The 26,600-nt window shown below is 36.3% G+C and overlaps 1 protein-coding gene across 4 annotated transcripts in view; it reads left to right on the top strand.

The window, feature by feature from the left end:
* The window catches only part of grin2bb (glutamate receptor, ionotropic, N-methyl D-aspartate 2B, genome duplicate b), a 76,871-nt gene that overhangs the window by 37,986 nt on the left and 12,285 nt on the right, over positions 1-26,600 (top strand). For all 4 annotated transcript variants that reach the window (XM_056732945.1, XM_056732935.1, XM_056732917.1 and 1 more), the window contains exons 5-13: positions 4,182-4,452; positions 4,534-4,726; positions 16,560-16,674; positions 16,862-17,055; positions 18,761-18,932; positions 21,275-21,428; positions 22,572-22,697; positions 23,014-23,243; positions 25,826-25,986. In XM_056732945.1, the coding sequence (XP_056588923.1) occupies positions 4,182-4,452; positions 4,534-4,726; positions 16,560-16,674; positions 16,862-17,055; positions 18,761-18,932; positions 21,275-21,428; positions 22,572-22,697; positions 23,014-23,243; positions 25,826-25,986 (1,616 nt within the window). The remainder of the gene's footprint in view (positions 1-4,181; positions 4,453-4,533; positions 4,727-16,559; positions 16,675-16,861; positions 17,056-18,760; positions 18,933-21,274; positions 21,429-22,571; positions 22,698-23,013; positions 23,244-25,825; positions 25,987-26,600) is intronic.

The raw sequence follows: 26,600 nt of genomic DNA, 5'->3' as shown, positions 1-26,600 counted from the left end.
TGTGAATCGAAAGAGGACAGGAAAATACAATGTCTTTGTGCTCTGTATGTAAACATCACCAGTTTGATGTTTAATATTATTATTCATTATATGAATTAATAACATTCAGAAAGTTACGAAATATTAATTAAATCTGGAGAATCGGTATCGGCAGATATCACTCTGAGGAATCGCATGTCGGTGGAGAAATGAAGTAACGGGGCATCTCTATAAATTGTTGGCTTAAATACAATTTTATAAGGAGAATAATGCTCTTTTAATGTCGGGTTTATATGATGGTGTTGAAAAACATCCACATTTCAATCATATTTATTTAGACTCTCTTATACATAAATGCAGTTTTATGTTTTTATAGGCTTAATTCAAACAACTCGGTAACAATTATTTCACACTTTTGTAAAGATCCAAAAACAACTAATTTACATTTATTGAAAGAAACTTCATTGCTTGAAAAGCATCTAAAAATGTATAATAAGACGTGTTAAATCTTTTAGGTGAGCTTATATTTTTATGGCATTTGTTGTGTAAAAATCTTCAAATCATAGGGACAATTTTATTTAATTTTATCACGATTATTATTATAAACAATAATTATATATGGAAGAAAGATGTCTTGCTGAAATCTGTGGAGAAGAATAAAAATATATTTGAGTATTATTTAACACAATATTTATAATGCAGTGAATATAATGAAATGATCAGAAGCTAAAATAAACTTTTAAAATAACGTTTTATTAATCACGGTAAAATATGTATTTTAGGAAATATAAACTAACAAGATATGTCCTGATATTTAATTTAAAATGATGGATTATATAACCTTCAGTGTTTTTATACATTTTCACAAATGCCTATCTGTGTCTCCATTAGTCTCTATTAAAAGGTTTATAGTCAAAATAATATCGATTGATAATGCACTTTAAAAGCTACAGCGTCAACTAAAATACATTGCAATCAGATAATAAACTCACAAATGTATAAATCGTTGTAGATAAACACACATCAGCTCATTCTTTATTAAAACACCAAGTTGGTAATTTATATTATAAGACTTATGATAATCAAGTGATTGGTGTATTTAGCTATAGTTCTCTAGGAAATCTATAAGGCAAACATTTGTTTCTTCGTACTTTATTCTTAACCGGAAGTTCTCATAAGGTTCAGTATGGTGTATATAAACAGTTGCCTATTCAAAAGCTCCACCAAACTGAGATCGATATCACAGACCACGCTGCTGTTCGCCCCCAATCCCTTAAACTCCAGAATCTCTAGGTCAGATCTAGCTGGTCCAGTTCACATCCTAATTCCAATATTCCTGCTCCCATCGGGAGGCCAGACGTCGCCGCTCTTTTCTCTTTCATCATCTGGAGTTTGCCAATGCTTCAGTCTCCAGTAATGCTCACTTCCTCTCCTCTTTCTTCTGTACACAGAACTAATCCGCCTGTCCTTTCCCGATCTTCAGTATGCTTTGCTTCTATTGAAACTAATGCTACTTCAACGATTGCCTTTTCAAATTCACAATTTGTGGTTTTGGTTTGCTGCCATACAAACTCAATGATAGCGGTGTCTGCCATTTTTATTTCTGCCATCTTAACTGCCTAGATAATGTGATATGGGCACAGCTGGGCAGTTGACGGTCAAAACAGAGATTTAAGGGGCAAGCTTTTATTAAATCTGCAAACTTGTTCAGTAAAAAAAATCACTTTATTGAGCAAGTATATACAATGTTCAGTATTGTCCTATAATGCAATGATTTTAGGGCTGTTCAACAATAAATCGCATCCGTAATAAAAGTTCTGCACTGCATGTCTGTGCACTGTATATATTTATTTTGTATTTATGTATATATTTATTAAATATGTGCATGTATATATTCATATTTATATACAATTTAAATTATAAATATAGAGATTATGTAATACTCCTGTTGGTCCCTAGTTTGGTTTTCCACGTTTTTGCCCCAAGGATGTAATTTTGACACGCTCCCTCACCTGTCCCTCGTCCTTTTCTTTGCACCTGCAGTTCATCATACTCATTGCCCGGGCATTATTTATACCCAGCCTGTTCATATGTTCCTTGTCTAGTGTAAAATGTAACTGGTGTTTGTTTTGCTCCTCGATGTTCATGTGTTTCCTCTTGTTCTCTCTGGTTTTTGGATTTATAAAAACTTTATCGTTTTCATCATCCCGTGATTCCTTACAGATTAATTCTTCATAATATAATTTTTATATTTTTCTTAACTAATTCTTGTCTGTGTATGTGTTTATGAATGCAAAATTAATATGCACAGTGGACGGACATATTATGTAAACACAAACTTTTATTCTGGATGCGATTATTCGTTGAACAGTCCTAAATGATTTGCAGCAGTAAGAATGATTTTACAGATCGATTTTTTGTTCATTGGATGGTGTTTGATTTGAAGATAAGTATGTAAAGTAACCAGCAGTTTAACGGTTCAGACAGAGGTTGCGATAGACAGGCAAGAGAAATCCTGTAAGTAGCATACTCATAAAGAGCACTGTCTAAAATAATTGGATAATACCATGTTACACTAAAAGAAATGTCAAGTAAAATATAGGTGTAAATATTATTAATAAATAATAATTATTGAATATACATTACTAAACATAATAATATTAACATGATTATAATTATGTCTGGAAGTACATCAAAATAAACTAGACATAAAATAAACCAAACCAAACCTATTTAGCAATAACAAAAATAATTATACAAAATAAAATGAGATAAACACATAACAAAATGAAACTTAAATAACACGAAAACTAAAACTCAAAATATGAGTCAATAACAATACAACTAATAAACTACAGTTCTCTAACTCAAAACTGAGCTCGAGGTGATGCACTGTAATTCAGAGGAGGTTTATGTAGCAGGTTTTTTATGTACTTGTAGTGTACAGCAGCCAGGTTCAGTTCTACCTCTGAGGTTTGTGTTTTTGTGTGCTGTTGCCTGTTGGGAATGCAACATGGGTTTGGGCAATTCCAGATGCTGGATTTGTGCCATTTGTCTCCTCTGTTCCCTGTTATTCTGGATTCTATATTTATGTAGCGGTGTCTGTGTAATAATTATGTCAGTGTGCTTTACAAAGCTGTCAAAATGGCAGCCATACAGAAACGTACAACATGTTGAATTATGGGTACTGTAATTTCTTTCTGTTTTCTTTCACCAAGAAACTGCTGTAAAATGTAGATCATCTCAACAGACATGTGTTAGAAGAACAATGTGTTACGAGGAAATATAGTTTAATTTCTCAGCTCTCTACAGACTCGGCAGCACAGAGATTGGTTTTGTGGTCATGACCAGTTTATTTTGAAATGTTGGTTTGGTTTTTGGTTTAAATTTCTGGAGGAGCTATAGGATTACTCTTTTCATTTTACATTCCAAAAGGTGCATTCACACTAGTACAGTATAAGAGTTTAAACAACAATTCTGTCATCATTTATTCACCATTGTGTCATATCTGTGGAGAACAAAAGAAGATATTTTGAGAAATGTCTCAGTGGTTCTGTGTTCATACAGTGGAAGTCAACGAGGACCAGTGTTGTTTGGTTACCAATGTTCTTCAAAATAACTTTCGTTTTAGAAAAAGTAAGTCATACAGGTTTAAATAACATGAGTAGTATTAAATGATGAAAGAAATTTCACTTAGGGGTGAAGTTTTGAGTTATTTTGAGCTTAATGTTATTTGACCTATAGAGATTTTACGTAAATGTTAAACAGTAGATTGCCCATTCAGTAGAACAAAACTAAACTTAAAGCTGCTCAGTTTGCCGTGCTGAAACAAAGAAGTAGCGTAGTTTAACATTTTATGTTCATTATACAGCCTGTTGGTTATTTGGGCTTTATCATTTATTAAAACGGAAGAGCATGACATCATATCCTTTTGCCGAAATTGGTTGCGGTGTAATTTTGCATGCTCAAAGCACAGTCTGCCCGCACCTTATAAATAAATAATTACCTTTCCCCGTCTCTGTCTTTCTCACTTGCACACTTTTTCTCTTGTTTTCTATGGCACTCTCCCTTTCTTTCAACTCGCTCTTCTTTTTAATTGAAGATAATAACAAAGAGCAGTTTCGGGAGAGCTGGAGGCAGCAGGATGTGCGTTTCAGGACAAGAAGTTTGATAGTCTTTCTCTTTGTTTTGCCACCGCGCAGATCCGGAGCACCATTGAGAACAGTTTTGTCGGCTGGGAGCTGGAGGAGGTGTTGCTGCTGGACATGTCGGTCGACGACGGCGACTCGAAGATCCAGAACCAGATGAAGAAGCTCCAAAGTCCTGTCATCCTCCTGTATTGCACTAAAGAAGAAGCAACGACCATCTTCGAGGTGGCACATTCTGTGGGCCTCTCGGGTTACGGTTACACCTGGATCGTACCTTCGCTGGTGACCGGTGACGCTGATAATATACCCAGTGTCTTTCCAACAGGTACAAACAAACAAATGGAACCATTCAAATGTGAAAAAACAAAACGCATTTTGACATGAAAACATACTTTGTTCATCTCAGGTTTGATCTCCGTATCCTACGACGAGTGGGACTATGGCCTGGAGGCTCGTGTGCGTGACGCTGTAGCCATAATCGCCATGGCAACCTCTACAATGATGCTGGATCGGGGTCCTCACACGCTGCTTAAATCTGGATGCCACGGCACACCAGACAAGAAAGGCAGCAAGTCGGGAAACCCCAACGAGGTGCTGAGGTGAGTCAAGCTTAGCGGGGTGCCGGGGGTTCAACGTCGACATCTGGGACCTGTGAAAAACGCACAGGCGCTCTTGCAGGCGCACGCACGTTTACAGGATCTGCTCGGAAAGGTTTCCGAACTAATAGAGTATTTTGATGGGGTGAACGACCCCTAGACAGGTGCACAAACAAGCAGACACAACATCGATGGCGTTCCAGGTGGTAGATATTTTGGAAATGAGCCAGATGGCATTGCCAGATCTATACGGTCTTGAGAGAGCTGGTTTTCTTTTCTTTTCTTTTTTTCTTTTATAAATATGATGTGTTATCAAACATTTGGTAGATTTAAGATTTCTGCCCATTAGCATACAGATTTTGGTCTTGAATTATTTAAAGCTGCAGTTACGTGGTTTGAAACAGCTGCTCGGAGGCGTTAAAATGTATTCACCAAAAATATGTATACTATGGGTTGTCTCAATTTATATAACATCTAAGTTCCTAGTTTCTGACCCTAGATTGAACAACATTCTGTTATAGCTGTGCTGGACCCATAAAGTGACACCTCACCCAGATCGAAAATTCTGTCATCATTTACTCACCCTCGAGTTGTTCCAAATCTGTATACATTTCTTTGTTATGATGAATGCTTTGGAAGAATGCTTGTAATGCTTGTAGATATTCTTTCAAATATCTTTCTATGTGTTCATCAGAACAAAAACAGATTTGGAATAACTCGAGGATGAAAAATCATTTTTTATTTTTGGGTAAACTGTCCCTTTAAGAGTAAACCTGAATTGACTTAAAGCTGTATTGTACCTTTAAGAAAAACTGAGAGCGGCAAATAGCCAAATGGAAGAGAGTAAGACACAGAAATGTTGCGGAAGCTACCTTGAAACTGTATCTTGCCAAGCTACTCATAATTGAAAGTGGTTAAACCCGCAGCCAAGTTACAGATAAAAATAGCTGCACTACATACCACAGTACAAATGAAAAGTACAATAAAACTACTTTCAGGGGCTTCATGAGGACTTTTGAGACATCACATATAGCGTAAAGTCTACGGTGAACAAAACATTGGTGACCGACTTCACTTCAGAATTATCTCATTTCAGAGTGAAATGGAGTATTGAAGGAGAAATATATATATCAAATATATGAAGGGGCTTGCTCTGCAAATTGATTGGATGAAGAAAAGTAGGCGTTTCATTTAGAAATGGAGCTAGCAGTACTGTAGATTGACAATTGGCAAGAAGGAGTTAACGGATGTTCTGCCCAATCAGAGAAGGATCGTGCTGAAGTACATTTCAGATTTCGATTAAACATAACAAACCTGTCAAATGTGAAAGTATATCTAATGAAAATAGCGGAAAACAGCAAGGCAGATGTCCGTTAATATAATGTAAGTACCGATAAACGAATGTATCGTGACTAAATGTTTTTCATCATAGGTCAAAGAGCATGCGGGTCACATGACAAAACAGGCTAAGTATTATTTGTGTGTGTACTGACTTGATCGGATGAATAGGTAACCACAAAACTAGTAATCTGCGGACTCAAGGCGACATCATCAAACGTTTAACTTCTGCAGAACACAATAGAAGACATTTTGAAGAACGATGGTAACCAAACAACATTGGTATCCATTCACTTCCATTGTATGTCACAAAACCACTGAGACATTTCTCACAGTATCTTCTTTCGTGCTCCACAGAAGAATGAGTGTCACGCAGCTTTTAATAGACATGAGGACGAATAAATGCTGACAGAATTTCATTAAACTATGCTTTTAATAAGTTTACCCCAAAAGCTACACATGCACACAACTGCATAGAACGTAACAAAACTTCATTCACACTTTACCATGAAAGGAGCTTATTATTATAAAAACAGCTGAGCTACTGTCACATTACTGCAAAATGTAGTTAAATTCTTAGCGTCGTTTTCACTTAGTTACTCCTCAGCACTGAATAAAAAGTGTATTATTGTTAATGTGGATCTGCCGGAGCTCCTTGCTTACGCGTCAACCACTGAAAACCTTTCGCTTCTCTTTCCCCATTATGTCTCCTCTGACATTCAGCCATCGCCCACGTGTCTGTACTGGACCGGCTGTTATTTTTTATCAGGCAAACATAAATACCCGTGGTAATGCAAAAGTGAGCTTTTCATCTGTTCTTTCTCAAACCTTATTTGACATTTGGTATTGAGGGGCATTGATTCCTAAGTATTAATTAGCGTTTAGGCTCGGTCACACTCTCTCTTAGCCAGTCATTTGATCTGGTGCTGAGGAGTTAATTGAATGCTCAAGGCAGAGCGGGATTAGGAAGCCGAACGGAACAACAGTGGCAGCCACTTTTATTAATTTTCTGCTTTTTTTGTCTTCCTGTTCCTCCTTTGACTTATGCTCTCTCATGTACGTCTTCTGTTCCTCGTGTCGTTCTTCTGTGCATTCCCTTGGTTTTCTTTTTGTGACTTACAGTAGGTTTTACAGCAACAGGCAGTTGCAAATTGTGTTAAAATATTCACTGCCAGTCGGAACAGCGTGTGGATGAGTTTCATGCTTTTGCTTGTGACACAGCAGTCCTTGCAGCTCACAGCGTGACACTAACATCACCGAGATCACGGGTGCGATTCCCAAAGAACATTTAATCGGAGTAATTGTCGACGTTATATCCACTATTAGTGTCTTTTGATGTAAGCATCTGATTAATGCATTAATGTTAATGTGAACGTAAAATCTCATTAAAAAAATGTATGTGGTGTGTCCTCATACTGCATTTCTAATTGTCTGTTATGTGATATCTAGCAGATTCGTCCATGTTTGATGTTTGATACATGAGAAAGCTTAATTTAGTCTAGATTTACTGTGGGCGGGGTTACCTGGTGTAACGCTGTAAAAATAAAAAATAATCAATCGATCGCCATGTTTTAAAAATTACTATAAAAGAAAACTGTTCCGGTTAAGATACAGATAACATTGAGATCACTTTCAGAGCAATTTCTTTTCAGATGATGAACGATAAAACATTGATCCACTAGAATTGAATGGGCTCGCCCATTTAAAATGTCTAGCTGTGAATAAAAAAAACGTTGCTGTGGATGTTAATATTTTTTTTTAATAGTTATTTTATATTTTTTGGGATGTTCAACGATTAATTGCGATTTATCGCATCCATAAAAGTTTCTGTTTATAATATTAGATGTCGGTGCACTGTGCATATTTATTTTTTATTTATAAACGCACGCACACACATACACACATGTATATATTAAGAAGAAAATAAATTATAAAACTGAATAAATGGTGTACATGTATGTGTATATAAATGCAAAATAAATATGCACAGTGCACAGACTTTATTTATAATTACTTTATAATTATTATTATATTATGCAATCATAAACTTTAAAAGATCGCATATCACAGGCAGTTTCTGCCAATCTCATATTAATCTTGAGTGCCTATATAGTAGTATTGCATAGGTTGTATCTTTGTAGAGTATTTCGTTTTATCAAATTTATAAAAGAGAGGTACAGGTGTACGATTATTTCGGGAAAAATACGAGCTGCTAGACGTGTGACTAGTGGAGGAGAGTGGGATGGAACTACAGCACGAGCAAGCAACACATCACGAAACAGCAAAACGAGTTGGAGTGCTGGGGAAGTGTATCAAGAACAGAAATACTACGTCATACGATGTCCAACAGTGTTAAGAAGTCAGAATGCATGACATAGCATAATACGATTAATCGTGATTAATCGTTGAACAGCCCTACTGTAGATATTGTTTTCAATGTTGTCGACTCTCTATATAAGATGCTTTTCTCTTTGTAAATGTTTTTTAAATGATATTAAACAATGTGAAGTGTTGCGCGGGTGCAACAGTGGTTAACGCTGAAATATTTAACAAACCGATCGCTTCATTTTCCGCCTCATCTATTTCTAACCTTCTTTGAAATCCGATGTGCTAAATGCGGGTCCCTTTTTCCGAGCTGATACCTAAAGAAGCACTTAATTCCACTGCTTAGATTGAATGCATTCTAGTGGATGCGACTTAATGCATTTAATTGAGTTTCGCACTAATGCATCATCGATCGTTGATAAAACTAGTTAAGGTTTCATTTACATGTTCAATTAAACATTTATAATGTTTCCCGAACTGTTCGTAGCCCAGAGATCATCTTATGAAGAGGTATAGCCGGGACGTACAGGTAAGCTTTGTTTGCTTAGATGAGAAAAACAAGCAATTAAGTGGTAAAAACACATTTTTACTGTTTATGAATGGTGTAGTTACAACCGTTACCCAGAGGACACGGTCTCCGGTAGAGCAAGATAGCTGTATTTGTTTAATTAGGCAGATGTGTTAGGACGAGATGATGAAGTGGATTTTTGAAGAGGATGATGAAAAGATAAGAGCACACTAATGTCTTGCGAACGCTGGGAAACAAAAGAATAGATGGAACAGGAGAAGTAGAGTAGCCCCAAGTACGAAACGGAGAAAATAGTTTTGTTTATAGCACTCTCGTGGAAGAGCAGGTTTTTCAATCATCCTGCGGCACACAGATGGGGCGCTCCGCACAAACACAAGGGGCCTTGAATGACGGTGTTATGAGGTGGGCTGAGTGGAAACCATTGGGCTCCCGTGACCCCTCGAGGACTCTAATGATCCGTTTCCACAATGATGGAGACGATTTAAATGGCGTTGCAGGATTCTATATTATCATTCAGGAACACCCGCCGTGCTCCGCAGTGGATCTGTCAGAGATGATTGAGGGATTTTCAGATGGCTGGGTCATGTACGGCGATGGTTAAGGGCCCTACGTGGCCTCAGGGGTTTCCTCTGAAGGTCAGCTGAAGGCTTCTTCATGGTATGAGAAGGTTAGATTGGATACACATGCCCTATAAAGGTTGAGTGCGGGGTTAAGGAGGCTTGTCTGTACCTAACCCGTTTTTTTTGTTGTGAAAATCTGATTATTGCTTTCAGGTCATGTTAGAATGTCAAAGTTTGTGCTTTTGTTTTGAAATGTAAAAAATAGTTCTTCTTTATTTAAAAGTTAATACCAAGGCATTTCCAAATGCTTTTACTGTGTGTGTTTGTATTTGAGAAAAAGCAGCCAATTATAGCCCAGCATAGACGGGAACTACTTCAATGGTGTTCAAAAAGCATTAAGAAAATGGCTGATAAAATGCCATTTCAAGGCAAATGGTAGCTTGTTTAAAGGCACTAAAATATAACACAGCATTTCTTTAGTCACAACATAATAATGCTTTATCTCAATATTGTTTTGAGTATACTACAATTTAGAAAAATAGTAATGAATAAGTCATCCTAAACTTGAATAGGAGTTTGAAAATATAAAGCTGTGGAAAAAGAAGAGAACATGTCAAAATGATTTTCACTTTTTCTGAATTTACTATTTATAGGAGTGTGGTTACGTAAAATGGTCATTTTTGTTTCATTCTGAGAACTACTAAAAATATTTCTCCCGTTTTTCGAACAACAACAATATTCTTTCTATTTGAATTCATTCGCAGAAAATGAAAACTGGAGAAATGGGTCAAAATAACAGAGAAGATACTCTGTTTTGTTATCGACCTCAAATACTGCAAAGAACACGAGTTCACATTCACCTTTAAGCAATACAACAGTCATATTTCTACATTTAGGAAAAGTTGATTTATTTTCATCATTGTTTTTATGTGGCTTGTCATGCTGTCAATCTTTCAAATTGCTGTTGGATGACTTTATGTCAACAGAAAATGGACTGAATGACCACAATACATGTAGAAATGCAGATTAAATATACTCTCTTCATTTTTTCCGTAGCTGTATATACACCATATATAACACTATACATGTTTTTTAATTTAGTTTATTTGCAGAAAATGAAAACTAGACAAGTTGGTCAACAGAAAAACATGAAAAAAGGATTTTTCCTTTTTCCTGCATTGAATACTGCAAAGAAAAAAGGTCTCATGTTTTCATGTATTATGTATTTATGAAAGATTATATTTAATAGAATAAGACTGATTTTTGATTACAGTTATCATTCAACTTGCCATGTTTTCAGTCTTTCACGTTGATATCATATACTTTTATTCTTTAATTTTATTGTAAACATAAGTCGACAGAAACAGTGTTTGATGACTTTCTTATGCCCAGCGTGTAGTTACATTCTCATGTGTCAGCGTGCACATACTATTGTACGTTCTTCACGAACGCATGGTTTGCCTCCGTAATGGTTTGACTCCTCCGTAGAGCTTGCGGCCTGTGAAGAGGCTTTTAGTCTCCACTTCACTTAATTGTAGCCCCTCAGGCTGCTGAGCCCAGGTTCACTGTGTGGCCAGCAGACCTTGCGCCCGGAAAGTTTAATAAGGTGGTAGCGGACAATTGTTTTTGCTTTTGGGCATTGCTGTAAGAAGCTGATGATACCATCCACAGAAGTAGGTCAGGATATCAGTCGTGTGCTCCTGCCGATGGACCTGTGCATGTTTGTTTAGCTCTTGTGCTCTTTACGCTTAAAAATATCACCCTGCAAAATGGTAACCTGAAGTTTTATTGGAGTTGAAGTTAAAACCTGTGGTGATAACTTCAAATTCGATTACAGAGTTGAAACTCTGAAAACTCAATCTGGAGCAAATTGTGACGGTTTACATGTAGATGTTGTTTTAATTGAATAATGGGTATATGTTTACTGCACTGTTAGAAAAAGAGTTGTGTCAACTTAAAATAATAAGGCAACCACAAACACGTTTTTGAGTTGACTCTACAAACAGAGACTAAAGATCGCCCAATTTAAAAATGATCTTTAGTTGTCACAACATAGGCAAGTTTACCTAGTACCTAACTAAATATTTTTTGTTGACTGAACAAAAAAAGAGATAAAGATTGGTTATTTAAAAATAAAAAAATTGATTTGTCTTTTGAGTTCAATTGTACTTGTTAACTGCCTCAAACAATCCAAAACTTTGATCAAATAAATTTTGAGTGCATTTATACCGGTTTTGGCTTTGTGTCTTACATTTAAACTTCAACATTGAACACACAAACCTCAATCATGGAAACAATAAAAAATCATAATTCATTAAGAAACCTCTAAAACCAACAGATAACTAACAGAGACAACGGTATAAAAGCATAAATTAAGACAGCAAGAAATGAAACACTAATCTTTAAAAGAAAAACAAATGAGAAACAAAGATTTGAACATGCTGCAATGCATCTTGGGAACTTGCAAAATCTTTCAAATAGTGTTTGTTCAGAATACACCGTTTTTTAAGTTGGGCAAACTTTCTGAGGTTTAAAACTTGAGAATCTAAGTCCAGTCAACCAAGTAATCTTTGTTAGAAAACATGTTTAGGCTAATTTTGTTTAGCATGTGCCAAACAGTCACTTGACTCCTTTAACTAAATATTCTATGTTCAAGTTATTTATTTTTCCTTGTAGGGAAAACATTTTGCAGGTTGGATTTTTAACAGTCTGCATTTCATCGTCTGTCTTTTCTAATTTTTTTGCTCTCTCAATTAGACTTACACAATAGAAATAAACGCTCATTTAATGAAACTATTTGGCTCTTAGCTTATTGGCAGTACAATTCCCATAAGCGAGGCTTTAAAGAGAGACCAAGTGTGTGTGCTTTGTGGTAGTGTGTGAGTGTTGACGGTATGGTCTCGTCCCTGGGGAGGGTTTGATCATTACATGGTGTCCTGTGTAATGGAGGTAAAACAGGTAATTAATCTACTGTTCACCCAGAAGCATGACTGCGGCTGAATTAATGCATCCCCCATTTACCCAGCTGTGTTAAGATATATTTAGTGGCCCCTCCTGTCACAGGGTCCGGGACAACGTTGGCCCCCTGAGGACAGCCGTGCCCAGAAGGATATAATCTGCTTTAATTAAAAAGGCACGTTTAAAAGTTTACATGTTTACACACTACACCAGACCTAATCTCATGCATTCTTTATACAAAGTTTCATAAAACGCACGTGCCAGGCTTGTAGCTAACTTCTGGTCTGTGTTTGGTTATTATATAACAATTGTTTTTTATTTAATTGAGAGTTTATTGTATATTAAAGGGAGACTTCACCCAAAAATGAACACAGAAAAAGATATTTGGAAGAATGCTTAAAACCAGACAGAGTTTGCCCCCCATTGACTCACATAGTAGGAAAAATAACGTTGTTCTGTTGAATACAAATGAAGACATTTTGAAGAATGTAGGACAGCAAACAGATCTGGGGCACTTTTGACCACCATTGTATTTTTTCCTACTATGGGAGTCAATGGGGGGGCAAAATCTGTCTGGTAATAAGCATTCTTCCAAATATCTTTCTTAAAGATACAGTTAATCACGGCATAATATATAATATAACATTTAAAATATGAATTTCAGAGCTTTTTTAACACTCCGTCATCTGTTCAATCCTGTTGGTCAAACTGTCAATGATGTTAAACGTTTTTTTTGTGTGCCTTTACTGCTGTTATGAAGCTTTCTCTCAGGCTTTATAATTTTTTAATGTGTCTTTCCAAATTTATTTTAAAATTAATGTTCATTTTGTATATACAGTATATATGTATTTTTAATTTGCGACACAAGAAGGTCTGTTCAGACATAAATATTGTCAGTTCTATAACAAGTTTCATCTTTCTTGTTAAAACTTTATTTATTCTATGTGTGTTCCACATTTCATTTGTGTGTGTGTTCTTTGATACAAGGTAAATTGTAGAAAGCTCATAAAAACAAACTTTACTTCAAACTTGACAAGGTGTTAGTGCAACCAAAAAACTTAAGTGAAAAATCTGTTGCTGTTGAAAAGAGGTTTATATATATATTTTTTCATTTTCACATTTTGTTCAAATTTGTATTGTATCAAATATGGATATCAAAGCAAAGATTGGCGTTTAGCTGTTTAGTTTAACAAACAGTTTTACGTTAGAAAAATCAGTAGTTCTTTCGTTATCATGTAATATTTGTTCTTAAATCAAAGTTTTACGCCCCCTTTACCTTCTCACAAGAGAATGTCCCTCTATTATTAACACAATAATCATATATTATCTTCACTACAGCTGTTAAAGTCTGTTCCCCATTGACCCCTGAAGATAAGATTGATAAATCTTATGACACCGAAAAATGTCAGACTGTGAAATGTTATATCAGACCCGAAATTACATATGAGAGGAAAACCTCCAATGTGAGCGAGTAATTCATGAATCCTTGAATGGTTGCACTTTTTTATGGCTGTACTGTAAATCTGAGGATGACTTTCCAACATCAGATCAATGCGAGAATTGAAAAATGTTGGATATGATAAATCTGCTCGGCTGTCGTGTCAAATATTAATCTGTTTGTATTTATGGAGACAGATAAATAGCTCTCTGATGCATCATGTGTCTAGCTGTAAGTGCAGAAGATGCTGTCTCTCTCTCTCTCGGGTGAGATTACTGTTCCCATGGCAACACAGCAGATTGCTTGGAGATTGCTATGGTTGTGGGCACCATGGCAACGCATGTTATATGCTGCTGGGTCTATCTCTCTCGCACTCTCACTTTCACTCTCCGAAGGGAGTTTGGGGTTGTGCAATCGCTCCCGTGTGAGGAATCAAAACAGACGGCCGTTAGAACTAACAGTGAGTTTCTGGTTGTAGGTTAAGCAGATCAGGTGTGAGCGTAGCCATCACACTATCCAGTAACTGGTGAAATAACTCTTAAAAAAAAAAGAATGCCTTAGTGTTTTTATAATAGATGTAAATAATTGAAATCTAAAAATCCTAAAAGGTTATAATATCATACGTTCATACTGTATGTTCACATATGAAAGGATCTGTAAGTGTTTCTCTTTTAAGGCTTATTATCACCAGGAAGCGCTTTTTACCGCCTGCACAAACCTCGCTGTTATGGCGACTTACTGTACGTGCGTGAGACGAGTCATCTGTTTGTTCTGTCAATCCTCCGTATATTCCCATATTCCCCTTTTCAGCCTCTGTGCAGATATTTATTTCTCGTGTGTTGAGTCGTTTTTGTGAGGCCGGTTGTTGTCATGGAGACGACAGCCCACAGATGGAGGCGGGGAGCTCGGCAGAGTTTTCACTGGCTCTGACACAAAACTTGTTGACACACATACATGATACTCACGATATGATGAAAATCTGGATGCTGATCGCCGCTCAAGGGCACAAACGCACACCTGACCACGGGCTTTTTTACAGCCGCTGACTATATCGGGTCAGATCATCTACGTCATACGTTTTGCACCCAGGTTTAAAAAAAAACAGGATATGACTTTAAATGGGTTTGTGTGATTGTCATCCATGTTTCATGTCCATCAGTGTAGAGTGTTTGTTTTGAGTGTTAAGCACAACATTCTAGAAAAGAGTGAGTTTTTTAAATGTAGATTTAGCATAACGGTGTCCTATGTTGTGACAGCAAAAATATTAAAAACAAAAACCCTTAGTCATTTATTATTTTTGTTTTTAACATTTATATTTATAATATAAAATAGCAAAAGGAAATGTATCTTCATTATTAGTTTTTTCAAGTATTTTGCTGTGTCACACCATAGAACACATGAGATTTAATTGGTAATCAACTACCTACTGTATAATAATATTACAGATGTGGTTTATTTTTATGATCTTTTTTGAGCATTTTATGTTTCCATAACTTTATTACGACAAATACTAATAGTGCCTTATGTATGTATTTATTATGATTATTATTATGCATGCTTTAATTTAATATTCTTTTAATTTATAATCATTTTAATTGTAGATTTTATTTCATTTTTTTATTCTTTATTTCATTTTTTATTATGTTCTTTTCATTTCACTTATATATAAATATAAAAGTAATGTAATATATAATAAACACTACACAAATAATACACAAGTACTAAGAAAGCATCCTTTTGTTTTAGCTTTGGTTCATCTGAAGTTCGTTTTGATGTCTCAAACAATATGTTAACGAAAAAAGTTTTCACAAAAATGACTTTGATGACCCATAAATACTTGCTGCACAAAACCCTGAGAAGTTGCGACCCCCCTGTTGAAAACCCTTGTTTTAGAAGTGCTAGATGAGGTCACTAAAGATCGAGTCACTAGACTCACTCAGTCCATTAAACACTGCCGAGATTTGACTGTAGAGAAGGTTAGTGACATGAAAAAGGTTAATTACACCAGAGGTTAATAACTGCATAACTCAACCGGCAGCATTGTGTATGGCCTTGAATTGAGATTTGGCAGATTCTGTCGATGCAGTGAGGAGGAAAAGAGAGTTTATCCGGATGACAGTGCAGAGTTATCGGATGTTACCGGATTCCATCATCAAGTTTAATTCGGTCATTGGGAGACGTTTTTATGATACGGTACATTGCTTTACCACGACAATAGGTTGATGTTTCATGAAACAATGTTTAAAAGAAATTATAAAGTTATTCAGATGTGCTATTTTTAGATAGAAGAGCAACTATTCATGAGTTCATGGATACTGAAGACAGTAAAGATCAAATGCATTACATTCTGAGTTGTGGTCATACAATAACATTCCCCTCAGTACTACTTTTTTCCACGTTTTATGGCCTGACCATTATTCTGGTTTTTTTTTTTCCCAAGACAATCCAACCGTATGCATTAAAAAGTCATAATAATGGTTTCATGACCAGGAGGCTGCCAGATTCACATTTTCTACTGTGGATATAATTTGCCATGGCCTCTAGCAACAAACCTGCTTTCCTGCATCATAAATGTGTTTGTGGACGTACACATACAGCAGTGCTCACAAACCTATAGGCGAAGCCATGTAAAATGCTGACAATACCTTTGTGTTGATGCCCACCAAATGTCTCTCTGTTTCTTTTCAGGTACCTCATGAACGTGACGTTCGAAGGGCGTAACCTCTCCTTCAGTGAAGATGGTTTTCAGATGCACCCCAAGTTGGTCATTATTCTGTTAAATAAGGAGAGGCAATATGACAGGGTGGGTGTTTCCTCTCATTTGTGTCCGTCTGTCTTCCCCTCCTTCCCTGATGTAATGATCAACCTTCATTTAGTCCTGATTGCTCTTTATCTTAATTCAAAGTTTCAGTAATCCTCAGATTAAAATTTAACTGTTTCAATCTCGACTGCCTCTCGTTTTCGTCTCTCATCTTTTTGATCTATCACAGGTAGGAAAATGGGAGAACGGGTCTCTGTCAATGAAGTACCACGTGTGGCCTAGGAACGCAGAGGAACGGGAGGATGACCACCTGTCCATCGTCACGCTGGAGGAGGCTCCGTTTGTTATCGTGGAGGATGTTGATCCTCTCAGTGGCACCTGCATGAGGAATACAGTACCCTGCAGAAAGCAGCTTAAAATCATGTGAGCATAAACTCATGCACAGTACAGCTGTTCAGAAACTTCTGCGCAGTTTTGTTTATAATTCAGATTCACTGCAGATTTCACTGCAAATAGTGGTCGATGTGTTAAGTGATTGAGCAAAAAAATGTCATGAATTATATAGTAGTTAGGTGATAGTTTAAGAAATGTGATGAGTGATAGATGTGTTAAGTGATTAAGCAAAAATGTGATGAATGATGCTTGAAAAAATATGATTGAGAAATGTGATGTGTTGACAGATATATTGAGAATGATTGATCTGTTGAGTGATTAAGAAATGTGATGAATGGCAGATGTGACGTGTGAGAAATGATTCTGAAATGTGATGAGTGATACATGTGATGAAAGACTGTTGTTTGGTGATCGAGAAATGTGACGAGTGCTAAATGTCGTGTTATAGATCAAGAAATGTGATTGAGAAATGCAATGATACATGTGTGCTGTTATAGATGGAGAAATGTGATGATTGATAGACCAAGAAATGTGATTGTGAAATAGGATGAGCAATAGATGTGTTAAGTGATTGATCAAAAATGTGGTGAACGATGCTTGAAAAAACATGATTGAGAAATGTGATGCTTGTTAGATGTATTGAAAGTTATATTGAGAATGTTTGATCTGTTGAGTGATTGAGAAATGTGATGAATGGTGATGTGAGGTGTGAGAAATGATAAGCAATTGATTGATAAGCAATACATTGTGAAAGGTGATGAGTGATAGATTTTGTTAAATGACTGATCAAGAAATGTGATGAATGACAGTTGTTAGGTAAAAGATCGAGAAATGTGAGTAGATATGTTGAGTGATACTGTATATTGAGAAATGTGATGAGCGATAGATGTGTTGTCATATTTCAAGAAATGCAGTAAAAATCGAATGTGATAAATGTGACGAATGGCCGTTGATAGATGGAGAATTGTGATGGAGAAATGTGATGAGCAATAAATGTGTTGTGATAGATCAAGAAATGTAATAAAATCGTATGCGATAAATGTGACGAATGGACATTGATAGGTGATAGATTGAGAATTGTGATGGAGAAATGTGACGAGCAATAGAGGTGTTGTGATAGACCAAGAAACGTAATGTGTTGTACTGTGGTATAATATAGTAAATATGTTGAGTGATATGTTAAAAAAATTGATGACTGATAGATGTGTTGCTATAGATCAAGAAATGTGATGGATATCCTGTAATTGATGGAGAAATGTGATGAGTTAAAAAATGTGGTATATGTGATAAGCTACGGATTGAGAAATGTTTAACAGAACCAGCCTGACCTTGTCCTAATTCACCCATAAATATTGGTTTAATTAAGGATAATCTTTTTAGGTGTGTTGAAAAGGAATGATTAAGAAAGAAAATACACTATTTCTAGTTCACTAACCAAATAATCACATTTAACCATGTTTACATAGATTGTGTAGATTAGAAGATCAAATATCCCTGCTTCCTGTTGAAACACAGTTCAACATGTGAGATATGATCTGAGAATAATGTGAAACGTGGTCATTCTGTTTTAGTCGATGTAATGGTCAGTGCAGTGGTTATTAGTCATTGTGATGTCATTGTGACACATGGATTGATTTAAAGATTCATCACATGCTATTTTCATCAAGGACTAAACAGTCTTCACTAGAACATTAATCTTCTCACATGTTTTTCATCCTGTATTTTCCAACCCTAGAAATCAGACAGTAGATTCAGGGATCTACATTAAACGCTGTTGCAAGGGCTTCTGTATAGACATCCTCAAAAAGATCGCCAAGTCTGTGAAATTCACCTATGATCTCTACCTGGTGACCAATGGGAAGCACGGCAAGAAGATCAATGGCACATGGAATGGGATGGTTGGGGAGGTGAGTTTAAAAATGACTTGTCCTAATAAAAAAAACAGTGTTCATTATGTGATACAAAGTTTCTCCTTGGTATTCACATTATTGATAAGGATAAAAGCTTTTCCCATTGAGCCTATCATGATGTTTGATTCAGAGAGAGTTCTTTATGAGAGGTGGATGTATACAGAATAACTCAATGCCTTACGCTGTTGGACTGTGTGCTTATAGATCCTAACAGTCAGGTTCTGGAAATACAATTCCCATTCATTCTTTTACCGTAGAGAAATAGATTTTTAATGATAGCGCATAAACCTTTCTAGACAGACAGACCCTGAGCTCTGAGGTTGTTAGATGATGATATATGCTTCTGTTGAAACTACTGCTTCTGTTTAACTTCCTCTTTAAAACATTTTATTAGCGAAAAATCTGGTGATAAAAACTACACTACCGATAACCCCCCACAGCAATCATTAATCATTGCAAATTATGCAAAAAGGCATATCCTACAAATAATCATTACAACAAAATCAATACTTTTATATTGTACCATTTGTTTTTTATTCAATTATTCACACTGCTTTATGGGATGAGTAGTTCTTTTGTCATACAATAATTTAAAACCGTTTTCTTATTATTCAGGATATTATCATAATTTTAATAATTGCAGTTATTAACATTAAAGAATACATAACTAGGGATTATTAAGGTCCTACTTTGGTTTATGTAGTGTCCAACAACAATTTTATGTACGAAAAAGGAGTAAAAATAATAGGTAGTTATTCTTACCTTACTTGACTGACTCCCAAATGATTTGTTCCGCGATTCATCTGTCTAATCCCCTCCTTTTCGGTAGCCTAGTCTGATGTGATTGGTCAGTTGGTCTGCGTTATTGGTCTACCATCCGCGAATGAGGCTCACAAGCTACAGTGTTTTGTGGAGAAGAGTGAACTTTTTACGGGCAATCCTATCGAAACGTAGGCGGGCACTATATCTAGTGACGTAAATCCGCGGCGGTTCGCGAATCGCACTAGCGACAACTCGTTTGTGTATTTCAGAGTTGACTCCCTTTTTTCCAAGCCAATAACTTTATTCATTCACCTTCGGATTTACAACTTGGCAGACTGCTTACTTTCAAACACGGTAACATTACACACTGCATGAAATGTAATTTTAATTATCTCATGTTATGTACTCTTAAAGTTTATCATCAATACCAGTATACAGCGAAATAAACAATAATAAAGATTTATTTGCAAAAACGATAACACCTTTTTTTAACTTTTTTTTGAAGGAGTTTTTATTGTATTGTATTGTGTTACTTAGGTGTTTAGTTGTTGTTGTTATTTCTACTTAACAAAACAAACCCAACTGCATTGATGTCACTTGCAATGTGCAATAAAACGGTGATTTTTAAAACTGTTTAAAAACTGTTTAAAATCTGTTTTTGCAGATGAACCCCTCATATTAAAAATAATCATTTTATTAATGATTTTGACATCAAGCAAAACCTCCGCTTTTGTTGCTTCTGCGCTGATTTGCTTTGACTCGTGCATGCGGTGCGGACTTTACATTTATAACTTTCCTTTTTTAACTCTGTCACAGCTACACAGTGATTTTATATTATCTCTCTTTAAAACCGGGACAATCTGAACACTGTGTCTAATCACAAGAGGAGATGAAAGAGCGGGAGAGTGAAAGCTAGTGATTTTACCCAACCTCAGGGGAAAATACAGCTGGTGCATTAATTCAGACGAGGAAAAATATTCGTTACCCAATCGCATTTAAATCCAGTTGAAAGGGATGTAGCACATACAGTACCGTTTTCTTTCATTCTTACTCGCATGAGTACTCGCAAAACTGTAGCGCATTCTAAGACTTTCAGTAGCTTTGCTTGTTTAATAGCTTTACAGGTTTAGATGCTTTGAGACGTAATGGTGTTCAGTAACAGATGCTACGGTATAATGTAACGCTCAAACATCTGAAATATACATTATACATTTGAACAGATGTGTGTGTTCTCTAGGAATCGAACCCATAAGCTATAGGACCATATAATCTGGACCATACAATCACCATTAACATCGTTTCGTCCCATTTTTCTGAATCACCTGAGGTCCTTTGTATGTATTTCTAAATATAGCTGGACATGTGATGGTTCAGGGAAATGTAGTGATTAATGTGATAAAAAGAAGAAACATCTATTTAAAGCTCATGTGACCGCTGTAGAAAGTAACCTGATTTCTGGCATCATTGCTCTCTTATTTTTTTCTCGGTGGTCTTTTCATTTATTGCTTTAATCTATTTTTCCTCACACTCCAGTGAACTGTACAGTAACTTCTTCTGTCTGTCTTATTCGTTTCCAGGTGGTGCTTAAGAACGCACACATGGCAGTCGGGTCTTTGACCATAAATGAAGAGAGGTCAGAGGTCATCGACTTCTCCGTGCCCTTCATAGAGACAGGGATTAGTGTCATGGTCTCTCGTAGCAATGGCACGGTGTCTCCTTCTGCCTTTTTAGGTGAATTATAGACATTAACTGTCTGATCTCCTGACAGCTGCAACAGATTTATTATTGTTATAGTTTATTTTCAATTTTGTTATATACTTTTTATTTCTTAGATTTAGACAAAGTTCATTTTTTCATTTAAGTTTAGTTTACTTTTTATTTATTGCCAGCTAATAATTTGATTTATTTATTATTTCCTATTATTATTATTGTTATTTTTAATTTTAATTTTAATTTATTGCTGAGGCAACATTTCTTATTTTAATTAACTTTATGTTTTTAAATAATATTTAGGACGATATTTGATTTTAATCAAATCAAATTAACCAAAAAGGCATTTTTTTAATCTAAAAATAAAATCTAATACTTTTTGTAAACTAAAATAACCTTTCAGTTTTCAAACTAACTTTACATTAATTTAGTTTTTTTGTATCTTATTTGATATGTATCCTTAGTTTTCTGGACAGTCAGATTGAACAGGAGATTGGTTTAGGCCTGCATGACACCCACAATGGGGTATATGTATACAGGTGGATTGAAATACTGCACTTCCTCTATAATCTCAGCCAGGCCGTTACATCCGCTGCACGTAGCGTCCATAGGGAGAAATGGCGTTTCGCTTCAGAATGCACATATGGTTACGGTCAACAATGTGATTATAAATATAAAAACACTTCGCATACGTCGACAACCAAAAAAGAGAAGCACTTCAAGCTTTCTGTTTCAAGTTACATCAACAAAAATGAAAAAGAGTGAAGTGAACTTTTGCACTTACTAGAGGTATGATCATAGAGGCACTTAAAAATGCTCACCCGTAGTGCTGTTGGTTTGCCGAAATTTGAACGTTTTCTTACCAAACACATCGTTATCACTTGGTGAAAAATCCCCTTAGTGCTATGAGAGTGGAAGTGACCTAGCTGGCTGAGATTTTGGCGGAAGTACGTCATCGTCCCTAAAATTGTTGCTGTGATATTTATCCATGAACTTCGAGGTGTATTAGTTCCTTTGACAGTATTCCATAAATAATTTTTGTCAAACCACATTCAAACTGTTTTCTAATCCTGATTCTGTGTCTACACACACACAAATCTCAAGGGGTTTCTCGACAAATACCCATCCCTTTATTTCTCTTCTCTCCTTTGTTCTCGCTCTCAGAGCCCTTCAGCGCTGATGTCTGGGTAATGATGTTTGTGATGCTGTTGATAGTTTCAGCCGTGGCCGTCTTCATCTTTGAATACTTCAGTCCTGTTGGCTACAATCGCTGCTTGGCAGACGGACGAGGTGTGCAGACACGCAACTTGTACAATACACTCACACATACTGAGCTGTCAAACACCCATACACCAGTTGGTTTGTCTATTCATAAACCAGAGCTCAGAAGAAACACGGGACACGGTTGAATCTTTTCCTTTGTTATTAAAGTACATCTGTCTTAAAATGCATGTACTACTTTCATGAATACTTTTGATTTGCATCAAAGTTGAATACCTTATGACTATTCATGGTTTAACATCTTCTGCCTTGTATTACTTTATGATTCCCATAATGTTATAACACACTATCTCTTTTTACTTTGTGCTTATCTACACGCTATCAGAGCCTGGTGGTCCGTCTTTCACCATCGGAAAAGCCGTTTGGCTTCTTTGGGGTTTGGTCTTCAACAACTCTGTGCCCGTGCAGAACCCCAAAGGCACCACGAGTAAGATCATGGTATCGGTCTGGGCCTTCTTCGCTGTGATATTCCTGGCCAGCTACACAGCAAACCTGGCTGCGTTTATGATCCAAGAGGAGTATGTGGACCAGGTGACTGGCCTGAGTGACAAAAAGGTACCGTGAAACTGTGTCTCATTCTTATTAAAATTACAAGTTCTTATTGATCTCAATTATCTTTTGGTCAATACACATATATTCCAACTTTAGTGCGTAAAAGAATCATTATTTCTGAAGGCTGCGTTGGACGTGACTTGACTTGATGCATTTGACTCGTCTCTAACTAAAGAGTTTAAGACTCTTGAAATCAGAACACATTTTGAAATAACTCATAACTGAGAATCACACACTGCGACTGAGGATCGATAATGATTCAAAATGCTGTATGGCATGATTTCAACCCTGGATAGCAAGTGAAATGCAGAGGTTAGTCAAAATTCACTTGCAATTCCACACCGCTACCAAAAAAAGTGAATCAATCTTTCAAAAGATCCTTTAGAAGGGTCATATGGCACGAATATGTGTTTTTTTGTGCCTTTAGTGTGTTATAAGTTGCCCATGCATGTATTAAACACGTAAAATTGAGTGTCGTAACGAAAAATGTATTCTATCTAAAAGCAAATGCTCACCCAGACCTGCCTGAAACGCCTCGTGTAAACACTACCCCACAAATCTACATCAGTTCTTGGTATGAGTTGACTAAGACCGCCCAAATTTATACGCAAGTAAGGTGGGCGTACTTGTCAGTACAATTGCTTTTGAACCCGATGTTCCAAATATGGTATAAGACGTTACATTTCCGTCACAAGCTTGCAGTATTCGACCAATCACTACGCACTGGTTAACTGGCCAATCATAGCACACCTCGCTTTTCAGAGCGATGAGCTTTGTAAAAAATCTGCTCGTTTCAGAGAGGCGGGGCAAAAAGGAGATACAAACATGCAGGAATCTGGAAAATTCAGCTTTATTTCCCTTAAATTGTGAATTTACATTGCATTACATCTAAAACAAACGATAATATTCGTTTTTATTCGCTGTCATATGACCCCTTTAACATTACTGGTTGTATCACCTACTGCACAACTCTTTATTGAAAGTTGAAAGTAATGTGTTTTGTTACTTTTGTTTCATACTTTTTGTGGGACATGCTATGGCCTAGAGATCGCATTTGCAAGGTTTATATAAAAATAAAACAAAAAAGGTAATTTACTGTCCGTTGTAATAATAAAGTCCAATACAGGTTTCCCAAAATCATTCTAAGATTAATGTAAAATTGTCAAAATCTAGGCAAAACAAATGTTTAAAATGTCTGCATAATTGTTAGCACAGCCGAATACATTTAATTGTTCATTTTGAGGGAATTGGGCAAAATAGGAATTTCAAAGTATGAGAATATTTACAAAACAGAAATCACTAGTCTGGCTAGTGACTAATGTATGTTCCCTCTACATTCATTTTAATGCTGAATTTTAATGAAGTAGTTTTGAAATATTAATACAAACTAAATTAAAGTTACTCAATGTTTACAATGTATTCTAAATCCTCTGGCTCAGTGGTTAGAGCATGGCCGAACCCACGACCTTGGCATTGTTAGCGCCATGCTCTTAGCACTGAACTACAGGAAAGTGATGAACTGATAGGATTACCTCAGTTAAGTGGCCTGACATCTATACCTTTCAGACAGAGAAACCAAGCATGTAAAGTAAAGATAAACTGAGAGCGTATACATCTATAGATCCCTGCGTTTACTAACAGTTGCAAACGCAAGCATATGCATTTACTTGAACACAAACCTGACACATAACATGAGCCTTCTCACTGTTCCGTCTCCCTTTATACTAATGCACTTGTGGCAACTAAAGAAAAAGATGACAAACAGTTTCCTTTATGTTCAGTTTCTGGCCGATAGTTAGCTGCTAGTTGTATTACTAATAAAGTTAGCTGGCATACCCTATGAGTTCAAAAGTAAACGCTACATGAAAAATAACCTTGTTCCCCAATTTCTGATTTGGGCATACATGTGGTATTTTTAGACACATCCAAATCATAATCCACACCAACAAAAGACAACGATTTTTATCATAAGTGTTATGAAGTGAAACGAGAGCATTTTTGATGATGGTTTCTATTCAGTCCACTCGTTTTATTGTGTTTAACTACAGCTGTCGTCAGTGTTTTTGTTTGGCGAAGGCAACATTACCAATATCAAATATTGGGGACTGTATTCTGTCGATTGTGGCACTAAACAACACAACAAGATGATATTTTAAACTCCATGTTGTAGAATCTGTGCTGGTTTGTATTGGCTGCCTCTGGTTTTCTCTTTGTTCAGCCTCCAGCTAATTCCGTGACGTAAGAGCGACTATATCCTATTAGTCTTTGAAATGACTTCTTACAAATGTAGTGCAGTTTTGAATGTCACGTCCTATGACTGTTTACTGTCCTTTTACGAATTACATTTTTAGGCAAGCACATGCTGACTGGTTTGGTGATGATTAGTTTTTGCGTCATCCTCTTTGTGTGGACAAAAAATGGGGTAATGTGAAAAAATACCGTAGCCTTTTCATTCATTGATGCGGTGAGATTTTACGCCAAAGAAAGATTCATTTAAAGGTTTTGGAGATGCTCTCCTTACACTTTCTCCCTTGAGTGTTCATTTACACTGAACAACGCATGTGTTTTTTCTCTCTCTCCTATAGTTTCAACATCCCAATGACTTCTCCCCTCCGTTTCGCTTTGGCACCGTACCGAACGGAAGCACGGAGAGAAACATTCGAAACAACTACAAGGAGATGCACAGCTACATGACAAGCTTCCACCAGAAAAATGTGAACGAGGCACTTCATAGCCTGAAGAACGGGTGAGAGAGCGAGAAAGAGACAGGTTTTTGGTAAAATGAAGTGTGGGGAGTGAGGAAGAGAGGGAGATTAAGAGCTTGTAGGACAAGAGTAAGTACAGTGAGGGGGTGGGTGAACTCTGGGCTGATAATAGCATCAAAATGAGGCGATTTGTTTGGGGATGATGATTGGCTGGATGACGTGCAATGATGGCACTGATTTCTATAAGCCTTTAATTATATTGTGGATTAGCGGATTATATAGTAGTCTTCAATATTTCTAATTAGAATAAACTTAAATCTCTAATTATGAAGTCGTATTTTCCATCGCTTTTAAGGATGAAAATGAAAAAGTACAGCCATAAAAGATCAAAAGTGTACCATTTTCTGGATAGTTCTTGATACTTCACCATGTTACAAGATTTTAACGTTGCTTGCATATATTTTTTTACTTTTCAGTATTTTGTATATACCAAGTTTTGCCTTTTTAACAATTTAACCCTAGACCATGTGACCACCTTGTCCACCAATTGTTTTTTTGCACTTAAATGTCCACAGCCAAGCTTTTTCGGCTGCTTAAAAACGCTTCTGGTGCAAAGCGTCAGTCTTCAGCGCTAGTTTATTTAGCTATTATTATG

The sequence above is a fragment of the Triplophysa dalaica genome, chromosome 2, assembly GCF_015846415.1.
Source record: "Triplophysa dalaica isolate WHDGS20190420 chromosome 2, ASM1584641v1, whole genome shotgun sequence".
NCBI classification, from domain to species: Eukaryota; Metazoa; Chordata; class Actinopteri; order Cypriniformes; family Nemacheilidae; genus Triplophysa; species Triplophysa dalaica.
This window is presented reverse-complemented; position numbering and strand designations above follow the sequence as displayed.